The sequence below is a fragment of the Canis lupus genome, chromosome 12 (genome assembly GCF_003254725.2).
Source record: "Canis lupus dingo isolate Sandy chromosome 12, ASM325472v2, whole genome shotgun sequence".
NCBI classification, from domain to species: Eukaryota; Metazoa; Chordata; class Mammalia; order Carnivora; family Canidae; genus Canis; species Canis lupus.
Window position 1 is genome coordinate 19,600,528 of NC_064254.1, and position 16,377 is coordinate 19,616,904.

Sequence of the window (16,377 nt, forward strand, 5' to 3'; positions counted from 1 at the left end):
GAACATATCAATAAAACCAGGATTTAGTTCTTTTAAGAGATCAACAAAATTGATAAGCTTTTAACTAGACTCTTCAAAACAAACAAAAAACAGAGAGAGAAGGCAAAAAAAAATCAGAAATGAAAGAGAAGTAAAAACCATCACAAATACAGAACATAAAAGAATATTATAAAAATATGCCAACGAATTGGACAATTCATTGTAGAAGAAATGAACCAATTCCTAGCAAGATATAACCTTCCAAAACTGAATGAGGAAGTAGAAAGTTTGAATAGATCAATTACCAGCAATGAAATTGAATCAGTTACAAAAAAAAAAAAAAAAATCCTAACAAGTCAAAGTCCAGAAGCAGCTGATTTTGCAGGCAAATTCTACCATTTAAAGAAGAGTTAATAACTAGTCTCCTCAAACTATTCCAAAAGAATAGAAGACAAAGGAAAGCTTCCAAATTCATTCTATGAGGTCAGCTTTACCCTGATACCAAAATCAGATAAAGGTACTACAGAAAAAGAGTCTATAAGCCATTATCTCTGATGAACATTAATGTAAAAATCCTCAGCAAAATATTAGCAAACTGAATCCAACAGTACATTTAAAAAATCATTCACCATCATCAAGTGGGACTTATTCCTGGGATGCAAGGATGGTTCAGTATTTGCAAATAAATCAATATGATAAATCATATCAACAAGAGAAAGAATAAACATCATATAATCATTTCAACAGATGCAGAAAAAGCATTTAACAAACATTCATGATAAAAACTCTCAGCAGTGTAGGTTTAGAGGGAACATACCTCAACATAATAAAGGCCATAGATGAAAAAATCCACACCTAGCATCATACTCAGTGATGAAAAACTGACAGCTTTTCCCCTGAGGTCAGGAACAAGACAGTGTTCTCACCACTTTTATTAAACATAGTACTGGAAGTCCTAGCCACAGCAATCAGAAACAAAGAGAAATAAAAAGGCCCCAAATTGGTAAGGAAGAAGTAAAACCTTTATTATTTGCATATGTCATGATGCTATATATAGAAAACCCTAAAGATTCCACCAAAAAACTTTTAGAACTGATGAATGAATTCAGTAACATCGCAGGATACAAAATCAATATATAGAATTCCATTGTATTTCTATACACTAATAATGAAGGAGCAGAAAGGGAAATTAAGAAAACATTCCCATGTATAATTGCACCAAAAATAATGAAATACGTAGGAATAAACTTAACCAAGTAAGTAAAAGACCTATGCTCTGAAACTATAAAATAATGATGAAAGAAATTGTAGATGACACAAAGAGATGGAAAGAAATTCCATGTTTATGAATTTAGAGAACAAATATTGTTAAAATGCCCATATAACCCAAAGTACTCTCCATATTTAATGCAATCCTTATCAAAATACCAACAGCATTTTTCACAAGACAAGAACAAATGATCCTAAGATTTGTATGGAATCACAAAGGACCCTCAATAGCCAAAGCAGTCTTGAAAAAGAACAAAACTGGAGATATCATAATTGCAGACTTCAAAATATGCTACAAAGCCATAGTAACCAAAAAAGTATGGCACTGGCACAAAAATAGACACATAGGTAAATTCTCATACAGAGGACTGAAGACCGAATTGATTTGTGGCCTGAAGAAAGCCAAGAGCCCTGCTATGAGCGGCAGCATGGGGATCCCAGGGCCAGAAACATGGCTTGATGACAGTGGGTGGTCATGCAAGAATGACCAAAGTTACCTCTGTCTATGTTGTCTAAGTCTTGTAAAGGAAAAGCTTTACTAGTAAACTCGCCCTTTGCCTTACCCCCCCCCCAAACTCCATTAACCAACTTGCTGGAAGATACCACCATTTGCCAAGGCTTTTCTCATAGAGTTAATTCTCAATCTTTGTGCTCTGTACTTACCAACTTTCAGCTCCCCACCTGCAATGACCATGCATGCCACACTCAGAACATTACTTCTGTCCACAGGGAATTCTAAAGTCCCCATCACATAAAGTCCTTTGAGGAATGGAAGATTTGTATCCACAAGGACCGTCCTGTCTGTAGAAACAAAAGAAATTGCTCAGACACATAAGCAAACCAAGAATTGCCTTCTCTCCTCCAGTGATTTACTCTGGGGTTCTCTAGGCAATTCAGGAGATGCTTACATTGCTACCCATGACAGGACAGATGGAAAAACCAGAACAAATATTTTATTAAAGACTAGGTCTTAATAAGGAAGCAGGAAGAAAAAGCACATGATTAATACATTTTTCCATTACCTAAGAAACCAAGTGTTATGGCCAAAAGGCAGTGTTTATGCCCCAAACTCCCAGGCCTACTTTTGTGCAAATGCACAGGTAAGTTCCCTACCCTATGCCCCTTCCCTTCACTTTGGCTGTAGTTCGAGAGAGGTAGAGAACTATAGTTATGACCTTGACTCCTAAAGTCAGATTATTTGTTTTATTTTATTTTATTTGTTTTAAATCAGATTATTTGGATATGAATCCCAGCTCTGCTACTTATAACCATGTGAAACAAGAGCTTTACCTCTCTGTGCCTCAGTTATCTAATCTGTGAAATGAGAATAATAAAAATACCTGCTCCATTCATAGGCTTTTTGTGAGGATGAAATGAGTTCATAGATCTAAAGTGCTTAAACAATACTAGTAAATTATTCTCAATCTCCAGATTCCTATCATGTAAAGCAAAGCTCTGATGTGTGCTCAAGAAATGCTGGGTATTTTCATTACTGAACTGTTGTCAATTAGCTTGGCATGCTTGTAGAGTTCACTGAACAACTTAAAACCATTGTTCTTCCTCTCCCCTTTCATAGAGTTTCCATATAACTTCAGAAGAAAGAATCACAGATTTTTGTCTGAAAGTAACAATAGGGCAATACATGAAGAAAAATTTTCATTTAAAACAGTAAATATTTCATGTGTGCCAAAGTATTAAGTGTTACTTTCTGAGGCTTAGTAGTAATTCAACACAAATTAAAGATCTCAAATAAATGTTTCTGCTTAAATCTCAAGTACCGTAATCACTGACACATGTAAAGGTTTTATGGAATTTTGTTAATATAATCTCATGTCTCATTCTAGGAAACAATGTACCCTGCTATTCTTAAGGACCTGCCTTCCAAATTAATGTCTCATAGGTTGTCTTTCCTGGTCCCTAACTACTTCCCTAGCTATAAGACTGCCACATAGCTTATATGGCAGAGATTCTAGGATTGTAAACCAATTATTTCCCTTTCCCTCTTGGGTTCACTATTAGACCATCTTTTCTAGCCTCCTTTGTAGTTAGGTAAAGCCACATGACTGAGCTGTAGTCAATAAAATGCAGGCAGAACTGAAGTGTGACCTCTGTAGGCCTAATCCATAAATTCTCTGGCATATACTTTCCCTTATGTCTCAGTTGGACAGTAGGATGATGGTTCTCAAGGTATGGTTGTGGTCCAAAAGCATCAGAACCACCCTCACTCATCAGAATCAACCCAAGTTCCAGCTCTGCTAGTAAGACATTTCCATTCTTCATCCCATTGGGCCCACCACTTCCCCCATGGAAATCTCTGTACATTCTGATAATAGAACATTAAAATACTTATTATAATTATATCCATAATTAGTATATGTAAGGAGGTAACTGTCACTGGGCTGTTTCTGAGTATAATTATGTCTTTCTCACCCACTGTAACTCTCTTAGGGAAGCAAACGCCCGTTTTTAAAAATTCCTAGTGCTTATTGTGACATCAAAGATAAAGTTATTAAATAATTGTTGCCCAGATCTGCTGAGTTTAGTTCCCTACACACCTTAAATTCAAGAGCACATTAGTAACTAATACAAAATGAGAAAACAGGCTAAACAGATACAAATAAATGTGTATATTTCAATTTAATCTCAGGTATTTTAAAAACATTCAAAGAGTGAAATATCTAGGGAATGTTTGAGGTTTAACACACATTTCATGAGTTCATGGGTTTTATATGTCTTCAAAACCCAGACAGAAATTATTTCAAGTCAGCACCTTAAAAAAAAAAAAAATAGAGTTCTATACCACTGGCCTTTTATCTCTTCCAACTCATGGCCCAAACTACTAATTTGGCTGCTGAACCTGATTGTACAAAATGATTAAACTGCTTCAAAAAATTTTTTTCTCTCATTCACAGAGTACTCACATTCATAAAAGCATGATATTAGGCTTCTTTTTAACAAACTTATTGGTTAAAATGTGACAACTACACAGAATCTAAAATTTCCCTTTTGGTCTTTATCACATATCCTTCTTAGAAGAAAATATTCCTTTTAATTGCCTTATCCACTCCAAATATAACAAATTTCACACAAACCATAGCTAGCCTAACTATTGCCAGAACCAGGAGAACAGGGATCCCTGGGTGGTGCAGTGGTTTAGCGCCTGCCTTTGGCCCAGGGCGCGATCCTGGAGACTCGGGATCGAATCCCACGTCGGGCTCCCGGTGCATGGAGCCTGCTTCTCCCTCTGCCTGTGTCTCTGCCTCTCTCTCTCACTGTGTGCCTATCATAAATAAATAAAAATTTAAAAAATAAAGTTGTTAGACTATTACAACTTTTAAAAAAAAAAAAAAGAACCAGGAGAACAGAGACCATAGCTTCAATTCTCATTTTTAGTTTCTGAGGACCTTGAACTATAGATATTCAGAAATAGCAGCAAAGAACACAGAGCACAACCCCACCCTACTCCTGACATGTAATATCAAATAGCTATAAGAAGAATTATAGGATGAAGACAAGAGGAAAACCATTGCTCTTATTGCTTTCAGTGACACCCTCCACTTTGAAATTTCCTGGGATCTATTTAGCTTTTCTTCTTTCTTTTCCTTCCCCAGATGTGCCAAATATTGTTGGGTGGTGGGAATTCAGAGATGAGTAAGACTTGTTTCCCATTATCAGATGATGACAGATAAACATATAAGCACAATGTGATACACAGTTGAATGATAATGATAATACAGTTGACCCTTGAGCAATATGGGTTTGAGCTGCATGGGTCCACTTATACACAGACTTTAAAAAATAAATACAGTATTTACTGCAAGTGTCCTTTATCTTATGATTTTCTTAATAACATTGTCTTTTCTCTAGCTTACTTACTGAAAAACTACAGTAGATAACATATATTACATACAAATTATGTGTTAATTAACTGTTTATGTTATTGGTAAAGCTCCTGGTCAACAGTAGGTGATTACTAGTTACATTTGGGGGGTTCAAAAGTTCTATACAGATTTTTAATGGCACAGGGTGGAGGATCAACACCCTAGCTCCCATGTTGTTCAAGGTCAACTGTATTTTTTTTTCATTATATGAGGTTGATCTCATCTTTATTCCCAAGTACTTCAAAAGAGAAAGTCTATCAATGTGACTAATAACAAAATTCTGTTAAGATGAAAGAAACATAGGCCCTATAAATATTTCTATAAAGGAATTTTCACATCATAATAACAGAGACTGCAGCTATCATTGCAAGTAACACAAGCAAAACAATAGATTCCAAGTTAGTCTCCACAGCAGATCAACTGCAGGTTCAAACTGACCAACCTTTAACTATAATGACAGCTTGTAATGGATTTCTCTCTGTTCCAGGTATGAAAATTAGGATCAATATGCCATGTTCTCTACGTAGCTTCATTTCCATAAAATTGCTCAAAATATTTCAGAAAAAAATCACTCAGAAAGTTATTTATACAACCCATTTAAAAACATGAATGATAGACCATCTCTAAATTAACTGTGACCCACTGTTTTCATCTCGCCTTACTTTGACCAAGGCTGTTCCATCCTACTCTGTCAGTGACCAATCTATCCTACTTGAGAGAATGAGCATGGGCATATGGAGGGAACCATCTGGAATTTCTATTGCTCAATGGGAGGCTGATGGGGGAACAGATCTGGAAAGAGACTCCAAAAAGAATTAACGAGTACCAGATGTAATTAAAGACTGCTTTTTCCCCCCAAAGGAGCTTAGGACCAGCCTTGGGGTGGTGCCTCTTGGTTCTGAATTACACCCCCTTTCCACTCGTTCATCTATCAAGCACTAAACATCTCACCATCTTTATTTTAGCATCTTTTGCCAAGCAGTGTTTTTCCCCCCTTAAAGAGTTGTATTTTGACAATTTTAAGGACAAAGCTTTAAAAATAAATACCTGGAAAGTTAACCCTAAGGAGGAATATCCTCAATTTCCTCATGTATTAAGTACAACAATAACAACAAAGGGGCTTTAGTCTTCTATAAATGCACTAGCTACACTTATGACCAGAAAGCTTGAACCAAATCAAAAGGCAGATGTCTGACAGAGGGCAAGGGATTCTTTTGTATCAGGACTAATCTGGTTATAAAGCATTCCATATCATTTCAACACTAGATTTAAACTTTTTTTTTTAATTTTCCAGCAAAGTCAAGGAATCAAGGTCACTATTGTGTAGCATTCCAAGGGTCTGACACTTGTCTAAATCCTGTAGAAATGAGATCAAGGGCGAAGGGCACAGATCCTGGGAATAATGATGGGGTCACATTAACAGACATAATTTAGAGCAGGCAGACCCACTGCTTGTATGGTATTCACTGTATCAGGCCCCATAACTTAGGTGGTGAAGACAGTTTCCATTACAACCCTGCTATTGTCAGAAACACAGCTTACAACCAACTTTGGACATAGCTCAGACTTCTGAGGGAGGGTGATGGCATGCAAGGGCAGAGCAGGACAAACAAGGACTATTTGTGGGCTTGTCATTTTCCTCTACCTACCGTAATTAACAATTAAACATAATTGTTTCTACATTCAGCCTTACCCACAATACTTTTCCATAAATATATGAACCTATGAAAAAGTAAGCTTTAATGCCATTTGAAACAGTGTTTGGTAGTGTTTTCTTTCCTTTGTAGTCTTGCTTAACTTTTGGTGGATCTAACAATTTATCCAATATTTTGTCTACACAATTTATGAGAAGGGCTGGTACCGTCTAAAAAAAAAAAAGTACTCCTAAGATAGAATGGAAATTCTCACAAATAAATCATTCACAGAGATGAAAGATTAAAGGGATTGAAAATTAGTATCAAGTAGACTAATTTACACAGATGATGGTATTCACTTATCAAGAATTCATTCTCCTGTAGGAAAAGCAGAACAAAGAAGTGCGAGAAGGTAAGGATGCATTTTTTTTCTATAAGTAAATTCTTTTCAAAGAGCTGGTAACTTTATATCTGCCTTTTTATCAAATCCACACAGGTGGTTTCTTTATTCTACTTTGCCTATATATATTTTGCTCAAACTAGTCTTAAAAATAGGCAGAAGAGGCAGTTTTCAAAGTTCCAGAGGCACATGATTCAAGACTGAAATCCAGCTTCCTTAACACCTTGAAGAAAAACCATCTGCCTGCCTGCCTGTGCGGGAGGGGGACCCTCAGGGAGGGGTGGCTTTAACTTTGGATAATAAATACCTATCCCACTCCTCATAGACACTCTCTTTCTCAATCACACACAGACGTGCATAACTCTTATAATAGAATCAACATTTTAAATTATGATATTTTAATTGATCAATAAAATGTTTAACATACAATGTTTATCTCTTCCTCTAGTCTATACCATCTGTTCTCCAAAAATATTTTGAATCTATTTAATAGGAAGGTCTTTAAGTAAAATTACCAACTGTATCAGATCAATCCTCTGAATCCCAAATTCTGAAAGGAAAATGCCAGAAGGTGCTGTTGTTTTCATAAAAATAGAAAAGAATCTGTGCCTTCTCTCATTCCAGGTTCTCTCTCTTTTTTTAAATCTTGAGATGGTGTTGTGCCCCTGCTCTCTCCACTAGACCTCAAAGAATTCAGAGTGACCAACTTGGTGTTACCTTACTTAAAAAACAACTTTAATATTAAAAAATATTGATAATCAATATAATGCTGTATATATTTCATGTATACAACTTAATGAGTTTGCAGATAGGTATACATCCATGTATCCATTATAATAAATCTATCCATTCTTTCCAAAAGTTTCCTCCCACCCTTTTTATTGATTATATTATTTTGTGATAAGAACACTTAGTCTAAATCTACTGTTTCAGCAAATTCTTGAGTATACAACACAGTATTGTTTCCTGTGAGCACTCTGCTGTACAGAAGATCTCTAGGATCTGTTCCTTTTGCAAACAGAACTTTGTACCCTTTGGTTACTACCTCCCCATATCCTCCTCCTCCCAGTCCCTAGCAATCACTCAATTAAAAAAAATAGGTGAGTGAATGAGATCTCACATGTAGAATTTAAGAAACAAAACAAACAATCATAGGGGCAAAAAAGAGAAAGACAAACAAAGAAACAGATTCTGAACTTTGGAGAACAAACTGATGGTTACCAGAGGGGTGCAGGGTGGCAGGATGTGTGAAATAAGTGATGGGAATGAAGGAGGGCACTTGCTGTGATGAGCACCAAGTGTTGTATGGAAGTGTTGAATCATTATATTGTATACCTGAAACTGATTATACTGTATGTTAACTAACTGGAATTTAAATTAAAATTCTCTTAATTAAAAATTTTTAAACTAATTTTTTTTAAATTTAAAAATGGGCAAAGGAACTGAATAAACATTTCTTTAAAGAAGACATACAAATAAACAAGTAATATAAAAGGATGCTCAGCATTACTAATAGTCATCAGGGAATTGCAATCGGAACCACCATGAGATATTACCTCATACCTGGTAGTATGACTTTCATTCAAAAAGAAAAAAAAGATAACAAGTATTAGTAAAAGATTAAAAAAAAAGGGTACCCTGGTACACTGTTGATGGGAATGTAAATCGGTACAACCACTATGTAAAACAGTATGGTGAATCCTCAGAGAATTAAAAATAAAACTACCCTATGATCCAGCAATTGCGCTTCTGGATATAAACCCAAAAGAAATGACAAGTTCTTAGAGAGCTATCTCATTCCCAAGTTCATTGGTGTTGCCATTTGAAAGAAGGTCCATGGTGCTCTGATGGCTTAGATGTCTTGAGTCTCAAAAAAAAAATCTAGGCCTTATAATCCTCAGAAGACCTAAAAGTAAAAACTAAACATTTTGATAAACCTGAGGTCAGATTTAAACTACAGTTTGACTTTATCTGCATAATTTGACTACCTCTATAAATTATTGATGAATGTATACTAACCATAAGTTTGGGAACAAAATCCCTCTTCAGTAATTATAGTGAATGATAGTTATATATGTGGAAAGGCATAAACTGGTAGCTCTCAGGAGATGGAATTATCACATTTTTACATGTTATAGTTAGTGTCAAAGCCAAAGGAAGCAGAGAACTTATTTTCCGATGTGGGGTTTCTGTTTACTTAAGAAAAATAATGAGACCAATTGCTAGTTAACAAATATTTTCACACCTTAGCCCTGAAGAAAAAAAATGAATATCCATAAAATAAATGATTTGTTCCTGAAAGAGACTATTCAGGCATAGGCCCATGTAGCAAACATTGTATTCAATAAGTTTATTTCCGCCATCAAGTATTTTCTTATTTGAAAATAAATCCTCTCTTTCTCTGTTTCACCTGAAAGAAGGCAATGTGTCCAGAAAATGGTGAGATTTCATTTTTTTAAAGTTGTTTTTTGACTCAAGCTTTCAATTGTTTCTTCTAACTGGGAAGAAAACCCAAAAAAAACCCTAAAACATTATTAAATTTCTTAGGAAGATGTTTATATCCTTTTTGCTTAAAAAGTTATCTATTATTTCAAAAATACATAATTAATGCCTAAGAGAAATATTAGAATATAGTACCTAATAAATATTGAGTAAATTACCTCTATTCTAGATTTTAATATATCAAAATTTTATCATTTTGGTGCAAACTATTTTCTTTCCTAAATTCATGAAGTGGTTATATTCTATATAAATACAAAAATTACTTCTGTAGAGACCTTCACTGTTGTCAACATTCTCATAGTTTCCATGGTTACATTTTCTAGAAATTCTCAAATTTCTCGAATTAAGAATTTTTTAATAAATTCCACTAAATTATACTTATTTAATGCAAAGAGTTCTTGTTTGAGGTTTCCAAAATAAGTTCCTTTCCCCTTGAATTCAAATACTGTCCCAGAGACCATAATGTTTCCTAGAACTTTTACTCACAATGCTAAGTATTTCAATAATAATATCCAGATTTTACAGCCTCCACCAAAAGCCCCAATGTTCTAAAATATCTCCATGTTGCCTGGCAAAGGTACTAAAATCCCCATCTTTAGTGTTAATCTCTTTTTTGGATCCAAGATATTTAGAAGTTCCTAGGAGAAGGATGATATGTAAAGAAAAGCATTATTACTGATCAATAAATATATCTATTCATCCGTTCATTCACTTAGCAAATATTATCAAGTTGCCTTGCCAGGTACTCACCCATGTCAAAGAAACAAATATAAATAAAACAAGGCTCTCTTTCCACATAGAGTGAATATTTTCATGAGATTGGTTGGGTGGAAGGAAGAAGTAGATCTGAATCATTTTTAGTATTTATTTCTGATACCCACCAAAATAATCATGAGAAGGTCTAGGTAATGTTTCAAAGTAAAGAAAACTATATCTGTTTCTCTCTTCCCTCTAGTGCCCATCCACCCCCTAAGAACTCAGTGCCCTCATCTGCTCATAATTCCCTAATGGCCAGAATCCCACTGATGCCCCCACCTGCCTACACTGCATACATATCCAGGGTCTAAGTGTTTCTATAGTTTGTCACTTCTCAACTGTGTGCTCATTCTCTTCAGCTCCATTCACAGACACCTACCTAATAAAGAATTAGCATAGGGCAAATACACTGGCAAATTCATCTATTACTAATTGCCCCAAAAGCAATCTGGGACAATGGGATGCTCACCAGATTAGAATTCAGACAGACCAAAGTTGGAATCCACATAAGTCATTCCTTGAAGAAAAATTGCTTAGCTCTTCTAATTTTCTGTTCCTCAAGTCCAAAATAAAAGAAATACCTCATGGAGCTGATAGTTAGGGTTAGTGAAATGCCACATATAAAAGTATTACAGTTCTTGGCACATAACAGAAAAAAATTATTAGCTATCACCTGCTTTGTATATCCAATATATATTTTTGAGTATCCACTCTATACCTGTCTCTCTACTGTTCAGTGATCCAGAGAGGCATAGTTCTTATGAAACTTAAAATATTTTAGAGAAAATTGCCATTTAACCATAATCACACACAAATAACTATACAGCAGAAACTGTACTAAGTGATAAGAAGGAAAATGCATGATGTTATGGAGATAGCATGCTCTAGAGAGAGAAAGTAATATATATAAATAGTGGGAGATTAAAAAGAGCCCCATACATTCAAAAGACTGAAAAGCAGTAGAAGTGCCTGGACTATAGAATCCAGAGGAGGACAGTGAGAGATGGGGTTGGAAAGGTAGGGAGGAAGAAGATCAGGTAGGACTCTGGAGGCTCTGAAACAACTGGAGACTTTATCCTAAGAATGGCATTAAGCCAGGAAAGGCTTGTAAGCAGGGAAATGACATAAGCAATTCATAATTTAAAAAGATCACTTTGGCTGCAGTAGAGTGGACGAGGGCAAGAGTAGCAGAAGAGAAGGAATAGGGATTCCAGTGATTTACCCAAGATGTGATAATGCATTTATTAGGGTGGTGAGAGAAGAGATAAGGAAAACAGACAGATTTGAGAAAGAGCTAGGAACAGAAAATACAAGTTTGGCCGAAGTGTCAAGAACAACTCAAAGTAATTGATAATGGAAAATGATGCCAGGTACTGGAATGGGAAAAGCTAGAGGAAGAGCAAGTTGGCAACTGGGAATGGCAGCTTCAGGGATGGAAGAGGATATATACAGAGGATCCTCTCTGGGTTGTTCTGGTTTAAAATACCTTTAAGTCACCCCAGCAGAGATTTCAAGTTGACAGTTGGACATACGGGTCTGATACTTGGCAAAAGCAAAAAGATTTTACGGGCTTCCAGTGCTGACTTTAAGTTGACAACTATCAAATTTATGTTCTCAAGAATCGCCACAGAAGCAAAGACAGAATGAGGAGAGAATAATCTGTATCTAGAGGTCAATGAGGGCTTAAGGGAATTATTTTAATTACGTAAGATACAAGTATACTGCTAGAAAGTACCCTGAAGGAGGAAAAGCCTGCAGATAGAGAGAAAAGACACCTGAGGTATGTAGAAGTCTGGAGTACATTGGATGCAGAGGACACCAGGTGACACTGACCTTTGGGCGAAGGTAAAGCAGTTTCTCTATTAGAACAGGAGAGAAGAGAAGAGCACAAACCATCTCTATGTATTCACTTCCTTTCAAGAGGAAACTGAGGATTGGTACAAACCATAAAAATTAAACACCTTGGAAAAATGGTGAAGTTAGGACACACCTTCAGCTTGCCTCTAAATCAGATAATAGAAATATTAGATTCCACCTGCCAACAATCAATCAGGAATGACCTCTACTACAGAACTCTTTGCATGAAATAAATCTATATATCAGAGCTTAGTATCTCCCTAAGAAACTGTGTTAACTTAACAACATATGAAGAGGATTCATTTTAAAGCAATTGTTAAGAATTAATACATAAAGATAAGCGACTACTGTATAAATGCATGATATTATTAATGTGATCAATATATGTGTATATACATCCATATATCAAACCAAACATGTATTTTTTTTTACATATGGGGTCTTTTTAGCCATCTGTCCATTCTCAAAAAGAAACTGGTTCCATACTACAACATGGATGAACCTTGAAAACATTATACAAAGTATAAAAACCCACTGTATAATTTCATTTATATGAAATTCTGGAATAGGCAAATCTATAGAGACAGAAACTAAATTAGTGGTTGCTTGGGACTGGGAGTGATTGCTAAGGGGTACAGGTTGTTTTTTATTTTTGCTGGATAATGAAAATGTTCTAAAACTGATTAGTGATTATTGCACAACTCAAATACTAAGGTCTTTGAATTGTACACTTTAAATGGATGAATTGTATGGAATGTGAATTATGCCTCAATAAAGCTCTTAAAAATGAAGAAGTACTTAATTTAACAATATAGAAACATCTTCAAATAATATCTTTTAAAGCAAGGTACAACAGAGTTTATAATATGCTATCATTTATGTAAAGGAAATGGTTAAGGAAAGATATATACATGTATATATAATTTAAATTTTTTGTATAGGCAGAATATCTCTGGAAGGGTATCCAAGGAATTAGTAATATTGTTGTTTTTAGGAAATGAAACTAGATGAAAAACAGAAGATGAAGGGTGACTTTCCAATGAATATCTTTTGTGTTTTTTTCTTATTTTGAAAAATGTGAATGCACTGTTTTTGAACATTTAAAAAAATTTAACCACGATTAAAAATAAACTTGTTATATCTTTTATTTGCAATAGGCAAAATTGTAATCCCATGTATATATGTATTTGTCTGTGTGAGAGGGAGAAGGAGAAGAAGAGAGATTGAGAGAGTCTTTTCTTGAATTCTCTTCTCATTTTTGCCAGACTTAATTTTTGTTTCCACTGCTAGCAAAGCCTTGAGGAAAAGAGTTAAATATGCAGTCTCTTCTTACTTGATTTGCTTTTTTTGACTATTTCTAGTGTCCTTAGTTTACATTTTGGTGTGCAGTGTTCCTTTCTCATTTTCTCCATTTTGGTCATTTTTACATTTGGATATTTGTGAAATGCCTCCCATTGCTGAGTAGCTGAGAATCCAGGAAAATTTTGACTCTGCCATTGAGATTGGAGTTTGGTACAATGTTTTAATTTGTTCTGATTTCAGCATTTTGCATGCTAAATTAATATTTGGACAAAACCAAACTTCAGTACCTTCCAGAGATTACACTGCTCTTCAGAAAGATCTCCATATTGCATTTTTACTCACCCAGAGTCACTGGAGACAACTTAATAAAACAAGGATTCATGGATAGGCAAACAAGGAATTGTAAATACAAACATAAGCAGAGAATCATAAAAGAGAGATCCTGAATAATCAATAATCAATTTAATAATCCCAAGAACTAGTATCAAAAGACACAAAACAGAGCAAATAGAAGAATCTAGTTTAAGCATATTTCAAAAGATATTTTAGAAACTATATCCATGAAAAAAACCAATTATATATATGGCATTTTTAAAATTATCATTAACCAAAAAAATTGTATTGAAGAATAGTTCCCATACACTGTGTATCATCAACAAAATTTGATTAATTAGTAGAGTGAATAAATAGTACAATGGATAGTGCTAGAAGTTTGAAACACAAAATCAAGCTCATAGAGTCTACCCAAAACAAAAAGAATAATAAGATAGAAAATAAGGGCATAGGGGGGAAGTTTATAGAACATACTAAGATACCCTAAAGTCCTATCTATCTACTTACATGTTTCCAAAGGAAAAAAAAAAAAGCAAAATATCAGGAAGAAAAACTATTAAGGAAATGGTTTACCATGGTCAAGGAAAACTATATCCCCATGCTAAAAGAGTCAAGTGAGTAAGAGAAAATCCTTAAAGTTTTCCAAAGATTAAAACAAATTGCCCACATAAAAATAAAAACCAAATGGATTTCAGTCTTGTGTGCTAGAAAACAATGGACAAGATCATCAACATTCTTTAGTTATTCTATGAATGAATTACTAGAAGGTAATTACTAGAAGGTATGTGTCAGCAAACAAAAAGTAAATCCAGAAAAGAGGAAGATGTGGGATACAAAGAAAGGTAGTATGCAGAGAATCAAGTACAAGTTACAGATTTCTAACTGTTAAGGTATAATGCTAATAAAGTAACAGTTCCAACTAAATCCTCATCTATAAAGTATGGATAATCATCATACATATCTAATATATATAGTAAGGTTATTATGAGTATAAGAATGTCAATGTTTAAAGCACATATATAGCAAACAGCAAGTACTCAGTAAAAGCTAATTTTTATAATCTCAGTAATCTGTGCTAATCTGGGAGCTGAAAAAGGATATCTAACTTTTTAAATTAACTTTTCCAACATTGTTTACTGAAATTTAGTCTTTCCCCACAGCTTTGAAAAGCCATCCTAACCACTGAGTAAATTTTCCTATATCCATGGATCTGTTTCTGGACTTTATTTTGTTTCATTCACTTCCAGCTATTTTTCTATTCTTATGTCAATACCACACCACTCTGATTGCTGAACTTTATCTAGAATAAGCTTCCACAAATTAACCTCCTCTTAAAAAATTCTTACCTACTGTTGTCTGTTTGCTTCTTTCTAAAGATGTTATAATCACCTTTTCCCATTCTGTCTTTAAAAAAAACTAGCTGCAGTTCTAATTAGGACCACTTGAATTTCTAGATTCATGTAGAAGGGAATCTCTGTAATAGTGTTTTCCTGTACTGGTATGTCATTCTACTTACTCACCAAAGTTTTGAGAGGTTTTTTTTCATATGATATATGAGTGCCTTGTTATGTTTATATCTAGGTCTTTTATGTTTTTTAATGAAAAGTAGAATACTTTGCCTATTGCCTTTTTAAATTAGAAATGCTATTGCTCATCATATGTTGGTGTTATTTCCAGTCATTTTACTAACCTTTCTTATTTAATAGTATTTCACCTGAATCTGTTGTATTTTCCTCAAAAAAAAAAAAAAAGATGTAGGTTTACCAATAATTGTTTTCCTTCTTTCTAATGGTTATGCCCTTTATTATATTTTTTTCTTATTCTATTGCATTGTTTTGTACTGCCAGTGATAAAAATGATGCTAGGCATTCATGTTTTGTTCTTGACTCTAATAAGATGCAGTTAATCTCTCATGGCTATTTATGATGTTTCCTATGGATTTCTTGTAAATATTTTATATCAAGTTAAGGAAAATTCCTTCTACTTCTAACCTCATAATTTTGTTTAGCAGTTATTGAAATTGATTAAATACTTTCTCTTTTATAGATCGAGCAGCCTTAGGGAAAAATCCTCTCAATACCACTATGTAATCATTTTTCCTTCAAGTGGGAAGCAGATAAATTTGACACACTGTGATTATTAGCTTTTGTCTTTAGTCAAGGCATACAAATAGCTCTGTGCCACATTCAAGAGAGAGCCTGTATATTAAGAAAAAAAAGAACATGAAATATCTTCAAAAGTCTTGCTTGAAAAAGATGGTTAGACTTTATATTTATTTGCTGTAACTCTCATATGAAATAACTTAGAGAAATTTTCCCTTCATTCTCCCAAATATGCTGAGAGACTTGTGATGGGATCATATTAAAACCATAATTTCTTTTCTTTTCTTTTTTTTTCAAACCCATAATTTCTGTTTTCAATTTGTCTGTTCCTCCTTCAGCCCTTCCTATCCCATCCGTCCCTA

At 34.4% G+C, this 16,377-nt stretch overlaps 1 protein-coding gene across 1 annotated transcript in view; it reads right to left on the minus strand.

Annotated features, from left to right (window-relative positions):
* Positions 1–16,377, minus strand: part of PKHD1 (PKHD1 ciliary IPT domain containing fibrocystin/polyductin) — a 469,911-nt gene that overhangs the window by 161,922 nt on the left and 291,612 nt on the right. The window contains 1 exon segment of the mRNA XM_025419015.3: positions 1,912–2,049. Coding sequence (XP_025274800.3) covers positions 1,912–2,049 — 138 coding nt within the window.